Raw genomic sequence first — 24,477 nt, 5'->3', positions numbered from 1 at the left:
TTTGACAACTAAGGGTGAACAGTGATGGGTATACCGTTTATTCAATTACTGGTAAATGGTTATGCAGGCACAAGTATAACCATTTACCGGTTCAAATGTTTTTGAACCTGTTTACCTTTTTTTTTTTTTTACCCATTTACCCCTTTTTCACTCATTTACATGTTTTTTTTTAACAACTTGAAAATTACCAAAAGAAAAGTTGTCTTAATTTTCATTTTCTGACAATTAAACACTATTATAGGTACATTTTAGCATACATTTCCCTATTTTAATCATTTAAATCCTCATACAGTTCCAATGATTGAAATAATAGTTCATTAACGATATTTTTCTGCTACATCCAAACAAGTCTTTAATTATAAATCATATGATTACAAAGTAAATTAAAATAGGGAAATGGGTAATAACAGTCTTTAATTGAAATAATAGGGTTTTTATTTTTTTAATTTTACATATATTAAATTAAATAGGTAAATGGATACCCGTTATAACCGCGGATTTTACCCATAACCGATGGATACTAGTTATAACCATGAGTAATACCTATAACCGCCCATTTAAATTTCACAGATAAACGGTTATACTCATAACTGTTTATTCATCTAAACAGTTACCTATAACCGCAACCGTGAACTTTAATTTTTTTCAATAATTTTCAAATGACCACCTCTTTCAATAATTTTCCAATATGTCCGAAAATCTTATTTTAATATGGTAGTTTAATTTAATTAATTATATTAATTTAATTAAAATAATAAATTATGTTTGACCCATGACCCTTTGGCCCCCTCAGTTGAAGGTGGTTTTTTGTCACAGTGCTACGTTTGGCCTATGGCCATTTGGCCCCTTCGATTGGCGATGGTATGAAATATGGTATGACACTATTCATTAATGCCATCTCCAGAGGCTCGTTTTAGCCCTACAACCCTCAAAGAAATTAATATTTTAATGAACAGTGTCAGACCATATTTCTTACCATCTCCAACCAAGGGGCTAAAGGGTCATAGGCCAAACATAGCCATGTGACAAAAAATCATCTCCAAACGAGGGGGCCAAAGGGCTATAGGTGTAATGGCGTGCATTGGCTCTTTTTTTTCTTTTTTTCTTTTTTTATTCTTTCTTTTGTCCTTATCATTAAATAAAATTATTATATAATTTTTTTTGTTAAAATTTAAATTTTTGAAGTCATTTTCATTAATTTTTCTTTTATTTTTTTATTTGATGATTCAACATGTTGTATAACGTCGTTTTTTCTTTGTAAGTTCTTAGTTTATTCTTGGTTTTATTTTCATGTCGTCATTTATTTAGGTAAATTGTGTAAAGGGGTGCGGCAAAGAGTATCTATATACTCTGTGTTTTTCTCAATACACACAATGCAAAAGTTGTTCAGTTATGTCTCTCAGATTAAAAGGACAAAAATCCTAAGCCAAAACACCTTAGTGTCGTCCATTTTACACTGATCCAAGTGAGAGATTTGCTAGCACATTTAAATCGATCACTCCATCATTGGTTGCTATTGTATTAGTGTGGATACTTTTAGAAGCTCAACGCTTGCAAGCTTCGCGTGATCAACCATGCAGAGGAAGATTGCAACCATGAAAAGGAATATTGAATAGTGGGTGATCCAATCACGCAGCATGCACGTGGCTAGAGATTCAAGTAAGTTAATCTCTTCTCTTTCTTTGTTTGTTGATTTATCAATTACAACGAACCAAATATATAAATGGGATAACATATTGCATGTTAGTTTTTGTTGCGTGTGATTATTTGAATTGAATTAATCCCAATAATATGCGCAAAAACCCAACACGAGTGATGCATATCAAGATCTTGTAACACTGCATCAATATCTACGTAACCGAAGTGTAGTGGATGATTCAAATGCCCATTTTGCCCTTCGTAATAATTTGATAACACATGTAGTATGAACATGCACAAGAGGCTAAGTTTTGTGTTTGTAGCATTTAACTAACTAAATTGTAATACCTTGCAATTTAGGCATGTTGTTTGTTTATGTTTTCGGTTTAGCTCTCTAAGCTACCAATGTCATTTCAATATGTAGTGTGTTTTTATTTTGAAATTGATAAAAGTAAGCCCTTTTAGTAGAACATCTTATATCATTTTATGTTTAAGGGAAGGTATCCCCATTTTTTTTTTTTTTTTATTTATAAAAATAAGGATTAGTTGAGGGGTTCACACCACATCAAACTTTAACGATCCGAACCGTCTATTTTTCAAATTGAATTGAATTGAAATTTGTTCTTTATAGGTAAGTGGTTTCAGATTGAATTGAATTTTTGCAAGGATGATCTATGAATCGTGACTTACAAAATAGACGGTTCAGATCGTTGAAATTCGATGTGGAGTGGGCCTCATAATCCCCAATTTTTTTTTCAAAAAATGGGGATCCCTTTGCATAAAGGGCCTATATATGTGTGTATATATATATATATATATATATATAGTAGCCTCGTAGAGTATATATAAAGCCACCATTGAAGATGCTCGAGGACGATGATGTTGTTGTGAGACCCCGTAGGAGTTCCGAACAAGGCTACAACGTCTAGAAAAACAGTAGGTGTCTTTTTATAACCACTAAAAGCCATGGCCTATGTGGTAGAGCAATTCTTCCACTCCTAATACCTGTAGTTGATGCCGCCCAACATCCCAATAAGACCCTATTTCTTAACTTTATTCAAAAGCCATTGCAAGTCTCTAGATTAAAGCAAAGGTATTTCTTCATAAGGGTGGGCACAGTTCGATTTTGGTCTTGTTTGTACTATACTTCATCAATTTCAAAACTACCGAGCACCGGTTAACTTCATATCTTCAAGGACCCACTGAAGGATTCATGCTGGGGCACCCCTGCTGAAGCATAAGAATTCATCTCCAATCAAAAGACCAATCACAACAAGACACGTGTCAACATTAGAATAAAGCTCTTAGAGTCTCACATCGACCGCAAACAAAAGTGAGCGACTCTCCTCAACTATAAAAAAAAAAACCATTCTCCTACAATTAATCCCTAATGTCATTATTGTATTTAAACTCGTCATTAGAACTCGCTAATGATGATAATGCTTGAACCTATGCATTGTGTAAACTCTTCACTATTACTAAGAATTCCTCTACCCCGTGTACTTAGCCCAACTTAGGGTGAACCACGTACATTTTGTATTTGCTTCCATATCTCTATCTCTTTATATATTATCCTCACTAGGTGAACGGAGCAACCTTGCGAAAGTCACAAACTTAACGTTTTACGTTGTTCCAAAAGTCCATCCAATTTTATGCATCAACAAGTCCAGTTTACCGCTCATACTAGAACCGAAATGGATATCTCTACAGTTTGGTTTGGTTTTTAGGTTACATAATTAGTTATGCATGTCCCAATTTATAGGTTCAATATTATGGTTTGTGTCGTACTAGGTTACATACTTCCCATTTACTTGTAGGGTGTGTTTATTGCACCGGACTATTCCGGATTGGACTAGTTTTAGGGATTAAGCTGGACTAGTTTAGACTAGACTAAGTTGGACTAACTTAATGAAGCTTTTGGTGCAATGTTGGACTAAGAAGCTGGACTAACAAATGGAAAAAAAAGGGAATCTTCTTCGCAAATTGCTGGTGCTCCTTTGCACCTTGGAAATTGCAGAACTTCGAATAACAAATGCTTAACCCAAATTCCAGAGAAATCAGAAATCGTTCAATTTGATTAGAACCAATTGAAATCCCAGAAAACCCACAAATCCAGCCTCCCTTCACAAACCAAACGAAACGAATTCACATAATCCATCAAATGAGACTTCAAAGAACAAGTAAAGTAAAAAAAAAAAAAAAAAAAAGGAGAGGGAGAGAGAGAGAGATCTGTGGTGGTTTGGACTGGTGGTGTGATCTTGCCAGAGTTTGGTGAGTGTAGGACGCGACGCGAAAAAGAAAGCAGGGAAGGACGCGACGCGAAGAAGAACGCAACGAGGGTCTTTGCAGTCCATGCTATGGCCCTTTAGTGAGAGAGTTAGTAAACGCAAGTCCCCTTCAATCCCATTAAACATAGTCCCACTGTGTAACAAATAAACGCACATGTAATGGACAAAGAGGCCTTACCAGTGTTGGAGAACTAAACCAAATTTCAGCTATTGAGTTAAGAGTCACGAATATGGATTAATAAAAGATAGAAGTCCTAGAGGTGTGATGATTGAGATTACTATAGAGTCAGTTATTTCTCTACATGTTTCAGTTACAAAGTTGTTCTTAATTAGCTAAATAAATTATGATGTATTGTATTGGCTATAAAAGCCATGCACTGTTATATAGTTTTTATAATATGTGTAGAAATAAAAATGTTTTCACATTAAAAGCGTCTCCCTTCTCCACTACACCAAGTTTTAATTAAGATTTCTCCCTTCCTCCTACAACTGCGCAAAGTTTTAATTAAGATTTTTCTCCCTTCCTCCTGCAACTAGTAGTAGACTAATTGGTGAAAGGCAACAAACGAATTCATTTGATCATGTAGAACGAATCCCCTTAAATTATACATACAACATATATAATTAACTGAAGTCTCATTTTTCATCGCCAGTCCAGTTGTTCTTCATCTTGGGACCAGTAGGCCCTTCTTCCCCTAACACTTCATTTGGTAGACTCTTTACGAATTTCTCAAATGCAGATTTGAGCTTTCCGGGCAAAAGTTTCTCCACCTTTTTTAGCTCGTCAGTAATGTCATAACTAAGTTTTGGACCCCATTCCCGACAGTAGTTGAGCCATGGCGGCTCGGATATAGCGGAGCCCAAATAGTCAGCTGCAATGATTATAGGCTGGCTTCGTCCAGTGTCCAATACCATCTTACTCTTGGCAGCATCATTCCTAATTCCTATTTCTCCAGTGCCTTGCAATACAAGTCCTGGCTTGGCATAAAAAGCATGGCCGTGCAAAGATGCATAGGTCACGGCTTTGTTCCCTCCACCATTCTGAAACTCAAGCTCAGAAGCGTCCACCCATATGCCCCCGCTGTGCTGCGAGAAGTAGACCTTCCAGAGTTCCCCAGTAAAATTGCTGACTCGTAGGGTCACGTGCTCCCAGTCGCCAACATGTTCACCAATTTTCCCCAGGGAGATATTCAGAAACTCAACTTTGGCCCTGGCGGGGCCATTGAAAGGGTAGAACACCCATATAGCGATGTCAGTAAATGTTGAGCCCAGCATGGGCTTTATATGTGCATAAACCTGAGAGCTGGGTAGATCTCCTTTTTTCACTCTTTCATTGGCGCTTTTGTCGACGGGTAGGTCCAACCAATAGGAGCCGTCATTTGAGCCACCTTGGGGAAGGTTGGAGCCAGTTGCTTCGATCGCAATGGGTTTTAAATCATCGTCTTTCTTGTACAGAAGGGCCCCATTGGTGAAAAACCAACCCACCGAAGAAGGGAGGTATACTTCATCTGGATGGAAGTATATAAATGGAGAGTAAGCTTCAAGTAATGCCTCAATTTGAGTTAGGTTAGGCATAGATACTTGGGGATTAGATATGGCGGCGTTTTTCAAACAAGCCACAGTTGACAACCCACCATTTTGTTGAGCAGCTATAAAAGTGCCAGCGGAGACACCCATGGCTTGGGTCCCCCTGTTGCTGGGTCTGACGCTAAAGACATTGAATCCATTGGCATCGCTGGCGGTACCTGGTCCCCAGATCCACGAGTCGGCCTCGCACTCGTCAGTGAGGCTGGAACGAACGCACCTGATTTTATCGAGGGATGGCTTCTCCGGAGAGCTTGTGACAACTAGGCCTATGGCTTTATAACCATCTGAGGCTGTGGGTAACCAGACATAGCCATTGCCATCTTTCTTGATGTTCAAGAACTCGCTGCTCCAAATGAGAGTGAAATCAACTGGTTGCCGCAGCAAGGGCGAAGAAGGGTCATCGTCGTTGTCTTTTGTTGGTTTAGCAGCAAGGGCCCATCCGTAAAGGGGTATGTTGTTGGGTTGGCTGTAGCAGCCAAGCATGTAGAATCCGTGGGGTAGGGGTGAAGGTTCGAAGAAGCTTGCCCCAAGGTTGCCTGGTCCCCCCTCATGAGTAGCCCAAACTTTGTTAAAAGACGATATCTGACACACCAGTAATCCTCCCAGATCGATCATTCCACTTGCGAACCCATCACCTAATAAAATATGATCCATATATCATGTTCATGTACACCGGTAAATATAGATTAATTGGCATTACAACTGGAAAGTATATTATATAAAACTCAGAAATTACAACAACAAAGTCTTGAGGTATATATAATGCGTAGGCGTGTGTGTGTGTGTGTGTATAGAGATATAATATATATGGTTCAAGCTTTAACTGGTTATTAAGTTTATACTGCAAATACATTTGAAGAGAGGACCGATTGCAAATCCTCATTGCAACACATATCAGAACTGTCTAAATAGCTAGAAAGATGAACAAGTACGTACCAGGAGGCCAGCTAGGTAATGGAGAGGGAAGCTTGAACGTGGTTTCGATAGGCAAAGCTTTGGTTTTCTTGAAAACACTCGTTGCTGAAGGTGATAGGGAAAGGCAATTTCCCATTGTTGATGTCTTAAAAGAAATTAAGATTAAATGTCTATAAACAAATTAATGATATAGATAATCTTCATGGGATGGAAGTTTGAAGCACAATAAGTTCAGCAGACGGAACCAGAAGCATATTCTGTTTCAATTGAAGGGGGAATGTAAAAATGATGCAAAGAAGAATGGGGATAAAAGGGCCGGCCCTTCCCTTGGATGTAACGTGCAAGCAAGCCAATTTTGGCTACATAAATGCTTCTAAACATCGTTCAACTTGTCTTGTACACCCAAAGTTGCTTTCTCAGGGGAAAACTATTGTCGTGTACTCTCCAACTTCTCATCTCCGTTGGCATTAAAAATGGTCATCCCAACCCTACCACAAATAATGATGATACTCAAGGGATACGATCAACTCATTGTAATTTTGGATGGAAGAATTTATTATTATATTTTTTTCTTAAAAGGGGACTAACTGGTGACTTCAGTACGTCAGTCCATCCTTTTAGGGGCTGAGAAGACTTGCAGAGAAATTTTAGCCTCTCTCACCATCGTGTGATTCATCATAATCAGAAATCAAACTCAGAATTTGTCGTGTGAAATATAAGCCCGAAATTCGTCACTATTTGGACATACAAAGATGCCGTTTGATAACCATATCCTTTTAAGTTTTTTTTTTTTTTTTTTCATTTTTTTTTTTTTTTCATTTTTTTTAAATTGAAAATATTTTTGGTAACTAATTTCTGTTAAAAAAATGAAAACTACTCTTTTAGAGTGTGCAAAATTTGGATTTCAATTTTCAGCTTTCATTTTCTTTTATAAAAAACCCAAAACTAGTTACCAAAAAAAATTTCATTTAAATAAAAAATAAAAAAGTTATCAAAGGGCTGCAAAATTATGTTAAGAATAAATCTCACATTAAAGAAATGAGAGATCTTGCATGTGCTTATAAGTAGTTTGACATTACCTTTATTGCCAATTAATTTTATGATGGACTAACTTCTTCAACTTATACACTTTCTAATATAAGCTTTTAAGGGAATGGATCCCTTTTTTTTTTTTTTTTTTTTTTTATAAAGGAATGGAGATTAATTGTGGGGGCCTATACCACATCAAACTTTAACGATCTAAACTGTCTATTTTTTAAGATGCAACTCATAGATCATCCTTGCAAAATTTTAGCGAAATCAGAAATATTTGAAGCATTTAATTGAGTTCAAAGAAATTTATGAACACTTTGCTCTCTAAGAAATTGAAATTTCATCGTGATAATTAAATAGGCAAATGGTTACAGATTGAATTAATTTTTTGCAAAAAAATCTATGAATCGAGTCTTACAAAATAGATGGTTCGGATCGTTGAGGTTCGACGTTGAGTGAGTCTCGCAAATAATTCTCATTTTTTTAGAAAAATGGGAATCCCTTCCCTTATAAAGTCTGCTTTCTTTTCTAATTTAAGCGGATGAATAACATTAGTGATTTGTATTGGTCAACAAGAAAGATGATAAATTTAATTATTCATGCATGTTCGTATTTTTTTGAATTTAAGCTATATTTATGCTCCAATTTAATGGGTTTTTCTTGAATGTCCCAAATTTCTGTGCTTTTCTTGGAAATTTAGAAATCTATCTTCTTTGTATTTAAATTGAAGCATAGATTAGATTTGTGATGTCATAAAAAACGCCTAATTTTGTAAAGGAATTTTTTGATATGGGTTCAAAATAACTAAAAATTGGACCTATTTCAAAAGGTGGCCTATAAAATTGAACCTATTTCAAATTTTCCCTTTTGTAAACTACATTGTGATTTCAATTGGATGGTTTGTTAAGATTGGCTGGCTCGATTTTTTGATTGAATTTTCCACTTGTTTGAGCTTGAGTTCATGAAACAGTTCAGAATGGTTGCATCGGGCTGGCTGGAGATGGCCAGCCCGCTGGGCTGATTTGGTGGTTTTGGCCCGGTGGGGTCCACAAGCCCTTTGGCCTAACCCTCGGTTGGAGACGGTTTTCGTGTCATTTCGAGTTAATTTTGGCCCTATGACCCTCTGGCCAAATTGGTTGGAGATGGCCTTAGCTTTGCTCTTTTGACACAAACATTGCACACCCTTAGAGAAATTATCAGATGGTAGACAAGTAATAGTGCCACCAATAGAAAATTTGACTTCTATTCCCACCCCAAAACACTCCAACAGTTGGCCCAAAATTGAGTTATGTATTAAAACTAAAAAATGGGGCCAATTCCGGCCAAGATTTGAGTTTGGGTTAGTGGACTGGCTAACTACGAAGACATTTCATGTGCGGCAATTCCGCCAAGATCTTTTCTTTAGTTGGAGGAAGCATTCGCATGAATCGGGCAGCGTTTAGCGACTTCTTTATCTTAATCTAAACCTTGGGCGCATCTTGACCAACCAATTTCAAACAAGAGGTCTAGGCTTGGGCCACTATTTCGTTGAAATGTTCTATACATCTGCCTTTTCTCCAGGCATTTCTTTAGACAATGACTCTGTTTGTTCCTATTTTCAAATAGTAAATATTTCTCAAAACATGGAGTGGGAATCAAACCCATGCTTGAATTGAGTTTTCTTTTTCAAATCGTGCTATAGCTGCACAAGCCCTACCAGGTGCCATAAATTACCTACGGATAGGAAGAATCCTAGAACAAAATGAGAATTAGCTAACCAACTTCTAAGAGAAACAGAATAGGGATTGATCCACTTAAGATAAGATCAATATATAGAGTATATTAAATTGGGGGTCGTATAGGCTCTTCTGAGGGGATGCCACCAGCCCTGGATCTCTTATGGGCTCTAAAGAGATGTAGCATCAATTCCTCTCTTACTCACGATGTGCAAAGAACTCATGCACCTTACTTCATGAATGGGCAGTCCGAGAGGAAACGAAAGCGATTCGCTTATGAATCTCCTATTGAAGAATTATACTATGATCGCATGTTGTTCTCATGAAGCTAAGATCATTTGCTTGGCGAATGAAGCAGGTCAACCTCCTTTTGGCTTCGGCCCTAAAAACTTTTTATCGATGGTCAAGCTTTCTACAAATTTGAAGAACTGGCCTTGGTTGTACCTCAATTACCCTAGTGCCCAAAGAATCATCTTACAATAGTGCAATTTAGACCCATTAGTTGCACCTTTTAACAAATATATACCAAGCCAGTGGTGAATCGTCTGAGGCCTTTGATGAAGAAGTTAATCAGCCTCCATTAGGTAGGCATATATGTGAGAATATTCTTATTGCTCAAGAGATTTTTCGATACCAAAAGGTCTATCCAGGACGCATCTCCCTAATTGCATCTCTACACAAGAGTTGGTCGAGCCTTTATTCAACTCATCAATTTCATTGGCTAGTGTAGCGTTGCTCCAACCTAATACTCATTTAGGATGTTCACCGCCCATCCCTTCCCTCTTTCGGTTGGGGAGAATGCTCTTGCCTCCTATTTTTCTAGTTGGTCCCATGAATTCATTCGCTTTTAGTGAATAAGATCGATTCTTACGATCAAAGATTCCACCAGGGATGATACCACAACTTTTAAACCAAATTTGTAAATCAAAAGATGTGGTGGTTGATGATTGGATTATTAAAGTGTTGATTAACGTACTTATTTCTTATTAGTGACATATCAGTTGGTTTGCAAATTTAGTTTAAAAATTTAGTCTTCATAGCATTATCCTTTTACAAATGGATAAATTTGTACTTAGAAAATTGGGTGTGAAGATAAAGACATTATGATGAGAGAGGAAATTATAGCTCAAAACGCGCAACTATGGTTATTTTCGTCAACTTCGTCAGAATTTCAGTCAAAATGAATAATGTTAAAAGAATCATTGCTACAATCAGGTTAAAGTTGAGGGACTATTTCTCCAATTTGGTTAAAGTTGAGGAACAATTTCTACAACTTTTTCATTTAGTTTCTCATATTTGCCTATTGATTCAACCTTATGTGCATGACACGTGACTCATTTGACAAAAATTTTAATGGAATTGACGAAAATGACTATAGCTAGACGTTTGAATTATTTAAATGACCAGTAACCATGAATTTTTAATCAAGAAATGAAAGTTGAGAGAAAGTATAGAAAAGTCAACAGCTGGAACCAATGAGTTTTCACGGGATACATATCCGTCAAATTGTGTGCAGTGCTTCGATTAGTGGTTTGGGATGGCATCAAAATCAAATCCAAAAGTAGAGAATATGAAGAGTTTTTACAGGCAAAGGAAAAGCACTAGCATTGGTGGTACCTCTAAGAAGAAAAAATCCCATTCGGCCGCTCACCCAAAAGCTACTGCGGCCTTTTTCGGCTCAGGTGTAATTTCACACGGCTCTCTGGACCTCAAAGGTCCGTCTCTCCTCTTGCTTTCAATTTTTTCATAGATTATATTCTTGTTGTGTGAATATTTGTTATGGTTTTCACTACCCATTTCCTTGTTCATGTATTGTATCCACTCCGTTGCCAAATTCCTTCTAATCTTCCGTTGTTGGGCGTCCCAACCATTTTTGCAATAAAAAAAATTTAGTGGACTTGGATTATCATTAAAATTTATAGATCCAAAAAGTATACATTCGTTGGTTTGATTTACATGTTATTCCGTGTTTAAGTTAGTATTGAAACCCCTAATTTCCATTTTAACGAGATCTTTGTAGTTGCATGAAATTCCAGTACTTTCTGTCCTCAGATGCAAACTCGCATCAACTGTTGTTGTGGTTGTTCATGTTGAAGTTGTAAATGGATTTGAAGAAAATTAGATGAAGTGGTGATTGGAAGGGATAACTTTCCTTAATGATTAGGTTCTATTACTTCTTTCAACTGTATTTATTTCTAGGCACCAAATATGGGCGTAACTTTTTTTTTTTTTTTTCCCTAGATATTGGGTAGATTTAAGGTATTTAAACATCCAAAATAGAGTAAAGAATGTGTAAAACTTTAGAGTTTGGACTTGTTTCCATTATTTACCTCAAGGGGGCACCGATATAGGCACTAGTAGATAATGAATCTTACATAGCTAAAAAATTTAAAGGGAGTTGGACTAAGATCGATATCTAATGGCATCTTAAACTTTTGTATTAGGATCCAACTGCCCCTGACTTTTAACCCTTGGAGTTTTGAAACTTCAAAGTAGCTCAGATATTGGAGTCCTCATTGTTTCTTATAAGAACATAGAAGGTCAAGTTTCAATTTATTGTTTGGAACTAATACATACCCTAAACCCTAATTTATCATTGTTTTACAATAGTCTGTTTTTCTATGCATTCTTAAATTTCTCTACTGTGGAATCAAGGGTTAAGGAAACCAATAATGTACATGTGTCCAAATATTATTGGTGTAAAATTTTTGGTACGGGGACCCTAGGTACAGAAGATTTGAGGTTATATTTTTTGTGAAACCAGTTTAATTCTTTTAATTTTTATTTGAAAGAAAAACAGTATAGAAAAGTCAGGAGCGAGAACCAATAAGTTTTCATGGGATGCATATCCATCAAATTATTGTGTGCAGTGCTTCGATTAGTGGTGGTGGTACTAGCATACTGCGTGTTGCTGATACGACAGGCCAATTCTCACACCGAGTCGGGGGAATGGAGCTGCGAGTCGGAATCTGAGATCCGGGTCCAGGCCGAGTTCGGATCGGGCCTTATCACTCTGGATGGTCATGCCGACGACTGGAAGGATATCGATGGGTTCGAGTTCTCCCTCCTCCCTGCTCTTGACCCAGATGCTGAAAACGAGTACAAAGGTGGAAAGATGACTGTTAAGGTACTCGTATTGTTACTGTGATTTTAAAAATCTTAAAACAATCCTAAATAATCTTGGTTGATTTTGTTTTTGTGTGTCTATGTATGATGTATTTGAGTTTTGTTTTTCTTATATTTTGATGCACAATTAGAAATGAGTTTATTGCAGGCTTTGCATGATGGCCGTGATGCCTTCTTCATGGTTCAAGTTGATGGGGACTACGCTTACTCTAAGGGGTAAGTTTTATATGTATGAATATTTCATATCCTTGTGGTCAAATTTTAGGGTTAAGTACGAATAACTACCCAAACTTTTAGGGCGATTCCAAAGTAGTGTCAAATTTTTAAAACATTCCAAATAACTACTCAACATTTTAACATTTTGAAAGTTATACATATGTTAGGTCACCGATGTTAATTCAAGAACTTACTAACATTAAGCTATGACTTTACTAGAATTCCATGTTGAGGTGGACATATACTAAGGTAGGTTTTCACCAGTTGCCATCTTTAGTGCTATAATCCCCAAATCGACCCCTTTTAGCCAAGTTAAACTGTAAATTTGCTTAGCTAAATTGCGTTTATTTGGAGATTCAAAGCACCATAGATGACTTGAGAGTTCAAACACGCTTCATATTTGACCACGTCATCGCTTAACGGTTATGGTAGTGAACCTAACGGATGTCCATTTTCAAAACTTTAGGTAGTTATTTGGAATGTTTTAAAAGGTTAGGACCAATTTGGAATCACCCCAAAAGGTTGCGTAGTTATCCAGACTTATTTTTACTAAATTGTTGGGGACTACGCTGTTGAAAAACACGCCCACTAGACCTTGTTCTCTAATGTAACCAACGTCAATAGACTAAACTAGAAACACACAAGAATTATATTGGTTCGGCAGAACTTTTGCCTACCTCCAGTTGTGATTTCTCTAGGTAGAGAAATCACCGCTCCTTTGATTAATAATAGAGATTACAAAACTTTTGCAAACCCTAGAACTAATCTCAAAACTCTCGGCTGTCTCTGGCTATTTTCTCTCTCTCAAAATTAAGCCTTGCCTCACCCTATTTATAGGCACAGGGTCAGCTTACATCTCCCAAGGCTGATTGAATTCCTATTTCTAAGTGGATTAGGAAATTACACTTATCCAAATCCAAATAGACTTCTAGAAATCCAAACCTAAATTGAATAAGGAAAACTGAACTTTCCTAATCCCTCTAGGACAAGAGTCGGTATACCTGTAATTTTCCTAAAACAAACCCAACCGACTAGGACATATTTGACTAGCCAAAAATCCTAACGTACGCTTACTCTAAGGGGTAAGTTTTATCTACTGGATGAATATTTCATATCTTTGTGGTCAAATTTTAGGGTTAAGTACGAATAACTACCCAAACTTTTAGGGCGATTCCAAAGTAGTGTCAAAATTTTAAAACATTCCAAATAACTACTTATCATTTTAACATTTTAACATTTTGAAAGTTATACATATATTAGGTCACCGATGTTAAGTCAAGAACTTACTAACATTAAGCTATGACGTTACTAGAATTCAATGTTGAGGTGGACATATACTAAAGTAGGTTCTCACCAATCGCCATCTTTAGTGCTATAATCCCCAAATCGATCCCTTTTAGCCAAGTTTAACCTTAAATTTGTTTAGCTAAATTGCGTTTATTTGGAGATTCAAAGCACCATAGATGAGTTGAGAGTTCAAACACGCTTCATATTTGACCACGTCATCGCTCAACGGTAGTGAACCTAACAGATGTCCATTTTTCAAAACTTTAGGTAGTTATTTGGAATGTTTTAAAAGGTTAGGACCAATTTGGAATCACCCCAAAAGGTTGCGTAGTTATCCAGACTTAGTTTTACTAAGTTTCAGTTTTATTTGAACTTTGATTTGGTTATAATTTTTTAATTTAATAAAACTTACTGAATCCAATTTTCATTTTAAAATTGCATGTTTAAACCTTTTTATTATTCAGTATTGGTGGCAAGAGTTGCGATTTCTTCTACTTTTTTTGTTTTGTTTTACAATTACTGTTGTTTTTACCCTCATATATTCTTTGAAGATTATGTTAGTCGTCATTGTCTGGTAAGTTTCTACTTTTGACGACGTGTTGGTTGAATTGATTATGTCTAAGTGCATGATTTCTTGGATTGCATTACCAGTTAATTATTTCATGCCTTTTTTTCTTAGCAAGACACTTTTTGAGATTTGTTTTTCTTTGATTTAGGGACAACAATAAATGCCCATCTGTTGCCCTCATGTTTCAAATTGGCAGAGATGCAACTTATCATAGCGTAAGTTACTCCACTGGCCTGTTGAACCAACAATGGAATATGGATATACTTCTATTTTTCTATCAACTTATACAATACTGGCCATCCCTTTCTACTCGGTCGGGAATTCAAGCCAAATGGATTTTTGTGTTGTTAGATGGGTGGCTGCAAGGAAGGAGTTGACTCTTGCACAAACAAGACCTGCAAAGGTCATGAAGTTGACATTATGCACTTCTCAATTGGAAATGCTATTCCTGGACGGCTCTATGGTGGAAACCCTATAGACAACAGCAATGGAAATGGCGGTGACAGGTGCGTTCTAGTACAACTCATTCTCTTGAATTTATTGCAATGATCCACTTGTTTGGGAAAATGGATTCTGTTTTATCATTTCTAAACTCCATTTTATTGTATTTCTATTTATCTTTGTTTCAACAGGTTTGGTCATTTGGTTGATCTTTATGCATGGAATCCGCATTGTAGATACCTAGATGGAATTGGTTCTTCAGGTATTTTTGGGAGTTATTTATCCGACTACTACTTCAATCTATTTTTCTTAATGGGCATGAAAACCTACATAATGATAGAAAAAAGGGACTAGGGAAAGTTGCTACAAGAGTTAGGAAGTCATTAAGGCGCATTAAGTTTTTGAAATGATATTTCAATGTCAAAGATGATAATCTCGTAAGTTTGGTTTATTTTAAAAAGTGATCTCATTCATTATCTTGAGTATCTCTGGCCTACCTAGCAACAGTTAACTATTATCTTCTGAACCCCTCTTCCCCCCACGTGCAGAAAGCTGCTTAAGTTTCAGTGATCAAATCATTTAATTTATCTTTTCCCATTTTCAGCAAATGATTCTAGTGCACAAAATGATTGGAAAGGTGCTTGGTGGCACAGTAGCTTGAATGTTCACTCAGGTAAATTGGTATATCATCTAAATATTATATAATGATGGATGTAACTGTATATGTTGCACTTTGAGAAGAGAAATGTATAACTTTGTGTTAATGGTCCACCGCTGGAAAGGTCCATGAATGTGACATGAGCTTGAATTACCTACTCAACCCTCCTTAAACCCAAAGATATGTTTTTTCCCCTCAATGTTACACTTTTTTTTTTGTTTACTGTTACAGGTTTTGTGGAGGAAGATAGCCCGTATTCATCAGATGCTCAAAAGGGCACATTTTATTTTGAATTCTCAAGGCCTCTGAGAACTATGGATCGTCTCCAACAGGTTCACTTGATGCTTTTAAATTTCTAGCGACCTGGAATTTAGTTCTTTTCCCTATTAAATTTTGGTACACCTTGTAGCATGTGTTATGAAAGTTGCTCATTGTTGAACAAAGAGGATTATGGACAAACACTACTTAGCATTCTTGCTAGTGGAAAATTCGTTTATATCCCTAGGACAAGATTGTTGCAATCATGTAATGATCCTTTCCTTTGCTTTGTTTTTTGGTTCTCCTTTGTTATTTTACTTACAAACTTTATTTGGCAATTTAAGCTATAACTATCTCTTAGAATATTTACATGCTGTCAAAACATACTGTACAAAAGGTCTTTTTCGATTGATTACTGACAATACTGTTGATCCTCCTTTAAAACTTCAATTTGAAATTTGTTTGCACATCCATCTTATGTAACTTGAGACTAGAAATATTACATAGTTGAAATAATGTTATTATTGGTCTATATCTATATACATATTTATATTTATAGATTCCATAGGCAATTTCAAAGTGTAATAGGTCTCTGTTAAACAAGTTTTTATTGTGTTCGCTCTTGCAGGACGTTCAATTCACAATTGGAGGATCAAGTAAGATGTCAGTTGCATTCTGGTATCCAGTTGATAAAAAACCGTGGCGTGGCTCTGGACACTATTCTATTAGCTGTGACTGGGTTCCCTTAGATATCTCTTCAAGAAGTTCTCTGCTGACCACAGCAAGACCAAGTAGCTCGGTTAATGCTGCCAGTGTTTTTGCCCTTCTCTTATCAGTAATCTCGTTGTGTGCTTCTGTCTTTATTGGGTATTGGGTCGTGAAACCCAAAACTTTTCAGTTCACTCCCATGGAAAATCTTTAAATAGCATTCTAGGTGTGGGATTCTTCTCAACTACATGTCATTCTGGATTATTTTTTAATTCAAAACTGAACGGCGTTCTAGGATTCATATAGCCGATCCTACTTAGTAAGGTTATGTTTAGTCATTTGTCAGCTTACTTCAACATTGCTACTGGATTTTCTTCTTTGGTCAATTCCTTGCTATTGGAACTGTGTCCCCTTTACTCATTGTGTGGTTCATTGTTAATAATATATGTTCCATTTTTTTTTTGGGGTGTGGTATACACACATCCTTTTTTACTTCTTACACATCCTTTTAATTTTCGGTCATCGGATCGAATGAATTGAAGAAGATTAAGGGACAGAAATCAACAAGAGGTGTGTGAGAAGTAAAAAATGGTTTTTTTTTTTGGAGAACACAGAAATTCGGATATCACCTATTTGTGCCTCAATATTTTGAGTGAGTGTGGGAACCAAATGTACCGGCTCTTGGAGGGGCGACACGCGGACTAAAACAGCCCAGTTTAACGAAACTGTCCTTCTAGTGATGAACGAGACACCACTTCAAGAATCTCTCTGGGCAAAGGAGACACCTTTGTTGGGCTCGTGCATTTGTTACGACTCGCGTGTTGGAAGGAGTAACCCAATACCATGGCCTCACTCAGCAAAGTTGACGGGCCCTAACAGAGATGCTTAGGCCATCTCTAACTCGAAGGTGCTATGTTTAGCCTTGTTTAGTGTAATAGTTTTTTAAAAAATTATTTTTAAATAAACAGTATTAGATCATATTTATATACTATTTACAACTGAATGAGTTATTTTTTAGCCCTCCCAAGAATTTATTATTTTTAAGTTTGTTCTTAAACTTTATTGGTTAATTGAATTAAACTACTATATTAAGTTTGTTTTTAATAATTTTTCGGATATGATTTTCAAGTGACCCGTGTCGAGATGTAATTGGTTTAGACATTAATTCAAAGATCACCATTTAATTGAAATACAACTTAAATATTTTTGGGTAAATTACATTTTCATACCTCAAGTTTGGGGTCTATTTCAATTCCTTACACCATCTTCAAAACATTTCACTTTCATACCTTAAATACTATTTTATTTCAAAATAATACCTCCGTTACATTTTCCATCCATTGATCCGTTAAATGCTGACGTGATTGCCAAATGTCTGCCACGTGACAAAAAAAATAATTTTTTAATTTTTTTTTTTAAACATGAATTAAAAAAAAAAAAAAAACTTGAAAAAGTAGAAACCCACCCCATCCCCGCAACCCCCCTTCTCTCCTCCACTCTCTTCACCTCCCCTCCCATCCAAAAACCCATCCCATCCCACCCAAAACTTGAATTTTCTCACCTAAAAATAAAATAAAATTGAAACACACAGCGACCCACAGTCTACAAGAAAAGAAGGAGAAGAGGGAGGAAGAAAGAAAAAAAAAAAATTGAAACTATCCCTCCCACCTCCCAACTGACCCATATCTGCAAGAAGAAGAAGAAGAAGAAGAAGAAGAAGAAGAAGAATAAGAAGAAGGAAGGAGGGGGGGGAAAAATTGAAACTATCCCTCCCGTTCCTAGATCCCATATCTCCCCCCCCCCCGCCCCCCACGCGAAGATGATTTCTGGGATTTTTTCCCCTCATTCTCCTTCCTGGACCCCTTCCCTACCATGTCCCTCATTCTCTTCCTGCTGGATCCCTTCCCCACCGCGTCCCTCCTTCTCCTCCTTCTTGGACCCTTTCCCCACCGCGCGACCCACGCCCCCCCGGCGCGAAGATGATTTATGGGATTTTTTTCCTCCTTCTCCTTCTTGTTGTTGCAGGTTTAGGGATGTTGGGATGCTTGGGAGGGAGAAGAGGTGGGTTTCCGCTTTTTGAAGTTTTTTTTTTTTTTTAAATAATTTTTTTGCCACGTGGCATATATGTGGTAGCCACGTTAGCACTTAACGGATCAATGGATGGAAAATGTAACGAGGTATTATTTTGAAATAAAATAGTACTTAAGGTATGAAAGTGAAATGTTTTGAAGATGTTGTAAGGAATTGAAATAGACCCCAAACCTGAGGTATGAAAATGTAATTTACCCAATATTTTTTTAGTACAAAATACAGCTTAATTGAAATACATCTTAAATATTAAAACTACAACAACTTAAATATTAAAGACTACAATAACTAATAATAACGATCTTCATCTGTCATTGTAGGAGTATAGTCGGATGTTGAAAATAACTCCCGTCAGGTCATAATTTCCCTTTTTTCCTTTCAAAATATGCCTTACCCATTGAAGTATAATTTGTAGTGTTCATTTCCATGTTCCTATTATTGTCTTCTTGTATTTGTTTTGCCTGTTCTTCGTGTCTCTGCTTCCTTTCTTCCGCAACAATGGCATTTTGCTCCGCTATTAATTGCAATGAGGTCATTTCCTCTTGAAAGGCTAACTCGTCATTTTCCTTCAATTTTCTAGCCTTATTTCGTCCCACATCCCTAGGTATGGAAGATTGACCTGAAGACATATTTTCTTCAATGACATGAGATACTTTTGCATCTCCAACTATATTAGCGGAAAAATTTCCAATCACTAGCGTAGGACCAAATTTTACTTGCGGTGAATCTTGAAATAACACCCACTCTTTACAAATTTCCCAACAACCTTAATGAGTAAAGGGTTTTTTCATGTCATCCATATACAATTGCTCCGCTTAGTTTTCCTCGAAAATAAAATTACAAAATTAAAGGAAATTAATTTATGAAATTAAATGTAATATAATTAAATATTTAAAAGAACTTGTGAAAACACTTACTTATGACACACCCCGATCGAGATCAGGGCATGCTGGCCGTCACGTGGAAGTGACGTAACCATGTACGCAGTGCGGAAGCTAATAAAATAATAATAAAAGTACGAATGAATAAAATCCAGCTTTACACAAAGTAAGAGCATACATGTGCAAGCGTAAGTGTGAAAAACAAAGTTCAGAGCACGAAGACCTAATGCAGTCCAGGAGAAACAACACTACATAACACACCCAAAGGTGGTCCTACACTGGTGATAATCTGTCAGATATGCCGGGAAAAATCCTCTGGGGAGCCACCAAAAGTGCTAGCCAACTAGAACCTGGAGGGGCGCAAAACAAAAAGGGTGAGTGGGCAAAAACAAAGATTTTCAAAAACCATTTCAGAAACAAGATTCTAACTCCTTGCCGTAAAACCTATATACTTCCCAGAAAAATAGAATATAGAGATATATATATATATATATAAAAGCCATGCTCAGAAGTATGCCATGCCAAAAGCCTCGAAATAAAATGCAAGTGCTCAGGTAATGTCAAAACAATGCCATGTAATCTGTCAGCCGTAGTCACCTAACTTGACCTGTATGGTTGAATCTAAAGCTCAAATCTCCATCTCACTAACTATACCTGCACACGAGTCGGAACCACCTAAAGTGGTCTGTACGACAGGACTGGGTGTAATATAAGTACGCTCAAGTGCTACGATCACGTGAAGGCTGGGCGAATAATCGCAGGTCACCTACGAGTCGGAACCATCTAAAGTGGTTTGTACGACAGGACTGTGCACCTAACTTGGATCCAAGATGAGTGTATGGTGCGGGAGGTGAACATCACGTGAAGGACTTTGCCTAACTCTGGGCGGGAGCACTAACACCGGGGTGCAGGTTATGAGCTCTCTATGCATCTCAAATCACTACTAAACATAAACATAAATCATAACTCACCTGGCACTTACCTGTGCGTTCGCAGCACCAAACATATATACATATGCGACTAATGCCGGCCAAGGCACGGCCACACGCGCCGGCCACGCGCAAGTACGTGCCTGGCACACTGACGGCGTCAGTTAACGCCGTCAGGAATATTCCGTTAACTCTGACGGATTTCGTTAGCGCCGTTAGGAATATTCCGTCCAAACTGACAGAATATTCCGTCATCTTCTCCGGCGAAGCTCCGGCGCCGGAAAATCGGGAAAACTTTAAAACCTTGTATCTTCTTCGTTTTTCAACCAAATTTCACAAAATTGGTACCAAAATGAAGATTACAACAAGAGGAACAAATCCATACCACTTTCAAGCACTAAAACCCATGGAATCTCGATGGGAAAACACCACCAACCCCGGCCAAGCTTGTAACTCACGATCCCGACGTCCACAACCTTCAAACGAACCACCCCGAGCCTCCTAAGGACCTCACCAAGCTTCCTACAAGCTTGAAATTCCCAAAAACACAAGAATTAACGTGTGCATGAACAGTGACCAAATTGGGGTATCCAGAGTTCGACGTGAAAACGAAGGTATCCTTACCTGAAATGGGTATGGTTGAACTCCCAAGGACCTCACGAGAACGAATACGTAATTTGTTTCCTCGATCTGTGAAGGTTTGGATGGTTTTGGTTGTCGTATGTACAAAGAGAATAGGAATGAGAGAGAGAGAGCTCGGGATAGGGATACAGGACAGGGAAAAGGGTGAGGGGGTGTGGGAGAGTGTGTGTGGTCCAAAACCAGCCAAACAACACCCAAAAACAACCACACAACAAAACAATCATAATAGGGGCAAAATCGTCATTTCACCCCTACGATTCGAAAATCCGGAACGGGTTGTCACACTTATGTTACAACCTGTATCTTAAAATATTATATTTTATTCCCAAGGCGCGTGAAATGATTATTTTGCCCCTGAGTGGGTGTCTAAATTAATTTATCGAGCGTTGACTTGAGAATTATATCTTCGTACTTTCTTAGTTTCATAATATTTATTTTCGTACGTAAGTTTATGTAAAAATCAAATTATGAATCAAGGCCTTGAGGGTCTTTTTGTAATAAAAAACAATCGGAAGGGCAACTTTGTAATTTCACTTAACATAGGTTAAGTGGGATTACCTCACGCTCGGTCTCTCTCTTTCCCTCATTTCAGACACTCTCATTCTCTTTAAGTCTTGAACTCTCTCTATATCTCCATTTTCTCTTGCACCAAGAGACACCACCATCACTTTCACCATTCTCTGTCACCACATCGTGCTTCAAACCTTCATAACCTGCATCTGTGCATTTTTTTTCAAATGCTGGTGGTATTCTCCATGTAAACTCCGACGGGTATGTGGGTTCTAGAGCTCGGGCTTAGTTCCAATCCATTCCAGGTATTCGAATGTACCTTTGCATGTGAGTTTTAGGCTTGAAAACATCAAGTTTTGACATGCATACTCCCTGTTCTTCATTTTCCAAAATCTAGCGAGAGTTCTCGAAGGAGATCCATCGAATCCACTCGGTGTTCTAAATCACGTGGTACCCTGTGTTTATGCAAATTTGAAGCCTAAATGGTTAAATTGGACTATGTTCCGTTAAATTGATGATTTAAGCTTATCTTAGCTTATATTGACATTCACATGATTGATTGAGGATTAGAAGGATACAAGCAATGAACCTATTTGCGAGGCATGCATTGCTTACTTATGAGTGGACCCCTTCGAAAAACCAAATGTTTTACAATATATATATATGCTTTAATGCTTAATATGTGAATGCATATTGTTGTGTTAGTCTCGGATGAGACTTGAGATGATATGGATAATATCTTTAGGTTATTCGTGATCTATTTTCACCACATGGTCATCATGTGATTACTCGTATAGCTATCTTCAGCTTTAGATATGTTTGCAGGTTATATTTTTCCCAGTGGACACTAGGGTTGATGATTATTACCGGTATTGAGATTAACTAGTTGTTGCTAGTATATTTCCTGCTTGCTATACTTATGTTAGTGGATGCTAGCATGATTGATTAACGGAAGGTATGATTTCTGGACTTGACTTGATGGTTTTTCGTTGATATTGATGAATACGACTTTACTATTGTAGTAGTATTATATTATATAGTTTTTCACTATATATGTTTTCAAAATAGGGGTTATTATGTTTAATAATGATTTTATAACTGTGCTAAAACTGGTCCACTCACGTTTTGTTTTATCGACCCCTTCAGGACTTAACGAGACTAAAGAGAACATTGGTGAGGAAGAGTGGGCTTGGTAGTGAGGCTTTCATCCTCTAGACTTTGGGTGATGACTCTTTTGCTGCAGTTTTATCTTAGTTGTAATAATATTTGCATGATCATACTTTTGACTATGCATAGCACTGCACTTTGTTGTATTTACTGTTGTGTGAAACTTCTAGCTGCTCTGATGTGATGTGATTAATAACGGGGTCAATGTTGTGAAAATTAGATAACTGAAATTAGGCTCATTAAGTCTTGAATTTTTGTGTTTGCAAGTATACGAATCAAATGATAGTATAGCATATAAGCACAGATATCGTCCCACAAAGATCAAATTGATTCTAAAATATTACTAACTAAATTGAAATAAAATGCATGTAAATAATAAAGTGAAAACATAAGAAAAGAAGACCTAGGGCATCCGAGTTAACTGTAACCAATTATACTTAATTCCCTTAATATGTTATGCTCAAGGAGTTCCCTAATATTGATGATCGATTTTCCCTAAATTATTCAACAGCCACATCATCTGGTTGCATCAAAAGTATCCTTACATGTTAACCCTCTATGGCATCTAGATGAATTTAAACAAGTAAGAACTCATTAAGCTCTATGGAAATCGTTGGAAAATCACACAAACCTTAATTGCATGACATCTACAAAGAGGTGTTTGTGGTATCAATTGCAAGAAGCTAAACCCAAGTTAAGTATGGTATCTACTCTAAATTGCATCAAATCAACTTAATTAAAACCTAAATGGTGATCAAACATCTAAATAAAAATCAAGCGCATTAAGATTAGGAAAAGATACTCAATAAAGATGCAAAACTTGATAATAACAATGTCACAAGGCAATCAAGTATTCATGATCAGGCTACATCATAGCCCTAGTAAAGGAAAAAGAAAAAGAAAAAAAAACCTAGAAAAGCTCTCCCCTTTTTCCCTTCCTTGCCGCAGCCCCCCTTTGAAATATGAATTATGTTTTTTTTTTTTTTTTTTTGGTGGCTACCTAACTGAAAAACAAGGAGATAAATCCTCTTATTATAACGGAAAATTTTATTTGGACCCATTTGTCTTATCTCTACACCCAACTAAACCCATGATAACTCAAAACCTAGGACACTACTGCACTCTTCCATTATTATTTCCGGTGAAACCCACCCAAGTGAAAGCAAGATCATTAACAACCATGGGCTCCAAAATTTTCAATTGGGATTATTTGTTGAAATTTTTAGGAGTAAATTATTAAGACCATATGCAGTTATATATCCTAAATCCAAGTCGTGTAAAAGCAGTTTCATCCACGACACAATTTGGAGAGCCCAACAAAGAAAATAAGCAGAAGCTGCAAATCAAAAGAACTTCTGTAAAAGAGAAGCTGTGGGAAGCCGTACCTCCCCCAGTGCAGGAGCTCCCGTGGAGAAAAGCAGCAGATACAACACTGGAGCAGCTGTTACTACTTGAAATAAAAGAAACATTCATATGGTCATATGTTACTTTGGGCAACCTCAGCTTCTTATCAGACATCATATTTTCTATCTTTAGAAACTATGAATTGGTGATACCATTTGGTCTGTTTGTTGGGTCCCTATTGACTGATGTTTTGAAGGAGACATTGCAAGAAGTGGTTCTCAGGTCCGAGGAGAATGCCAATGGGATAGTAGTTTGTTTCGCCGGAAATAATGGAGGGGTGGAGTGGTGTGCTAGGTTTTGGGTCATTGGGTAGAAACATCGATTGTTATTTTCTTATTTATTTATCTATTTAAGGTTAAACTTGGAAGTTTAGTGGATAAAACTTTTTAGTTGGGTGTAGAGATAAGATAACTAAGTCC

General features: G+C 37.0%; 2 protein-coding genes across 2 annotated transcripts; one reads left to right on the top strand and one right to left on the bottom strand.

The window, feature by feature from the left end:
• Positions 1–4,478: 4,478 nt before the first annotated feature.
• LOC137735362 (DUF946 family protein (DUF946)) lies at positions 4,479–6,730 on the bottom strand. The gene is made up of 2 exons (XM_068474786.2): positions 6,450–6,730; positions 4,479–6,148 (listed from the first exon to the last, which is right to left on the bottom strand). Exons 1-2 carry the CDS (start codon positions 6,562–6,564, stop codon positions 4,563–4,565), a joined length of 1,701 nt encoding a protein of 566 aa, XP_068330887.2. The 5' UTR covers positions 6,565–6,730; the 3' UTR covers positions 4,479–4,562.
• A 3,871-nt stretch (positions 6,731–10,601) lies between these two features.
• On the top strand, positions 10,602–16,857 carry LOC137734603 (heme binding protein). Its single transcript, XM_068473842.2, has 9 exons — positions 10,602–10,890; positions 12,046–12,302; positions 12,450–12,517; positions 14,521–14,587; positions 14,724–14,878; positions 15,005–15,075; positions 15,418–15,486; positions 15,703–15,803; positions 16,358–16,857. The coding sequence occupies exons 1-9, from the start codon at positions 10,713–10,715 to the stop codon at positions 16,649–16,651; spliced, it is 1,260 nt and encodes a 419-aa protein (XP_068329943.2). The 5' UTR covers positions 10,602–10,712; the 3' UTR covers positions 16,652–16,857.
• The last annotated feature ends 7,620 nt before the right edge of the window (positions 16,858–24,477 follow it).

This window comes from Pyrus communis, chromosome 7 (genome assembly GCF_041283825.1).
Source record: "Pyrus communis isolate YQ-2024b chromosome 7, ASM4128382v1, whole genome shotgun sequence".
Taxonomy (NCBI): domain Eukaryota; kingdom Viridiplantae; phylum Streptophyta; class Magnoliopsida; order Rosales; family Rosaceae; genus Pyrus; species Pyrus communis.
Note: the sequence above shows the minus strand (reverse complement) of the source record. Positions and strands in the feature narration are given on the sequence as shown.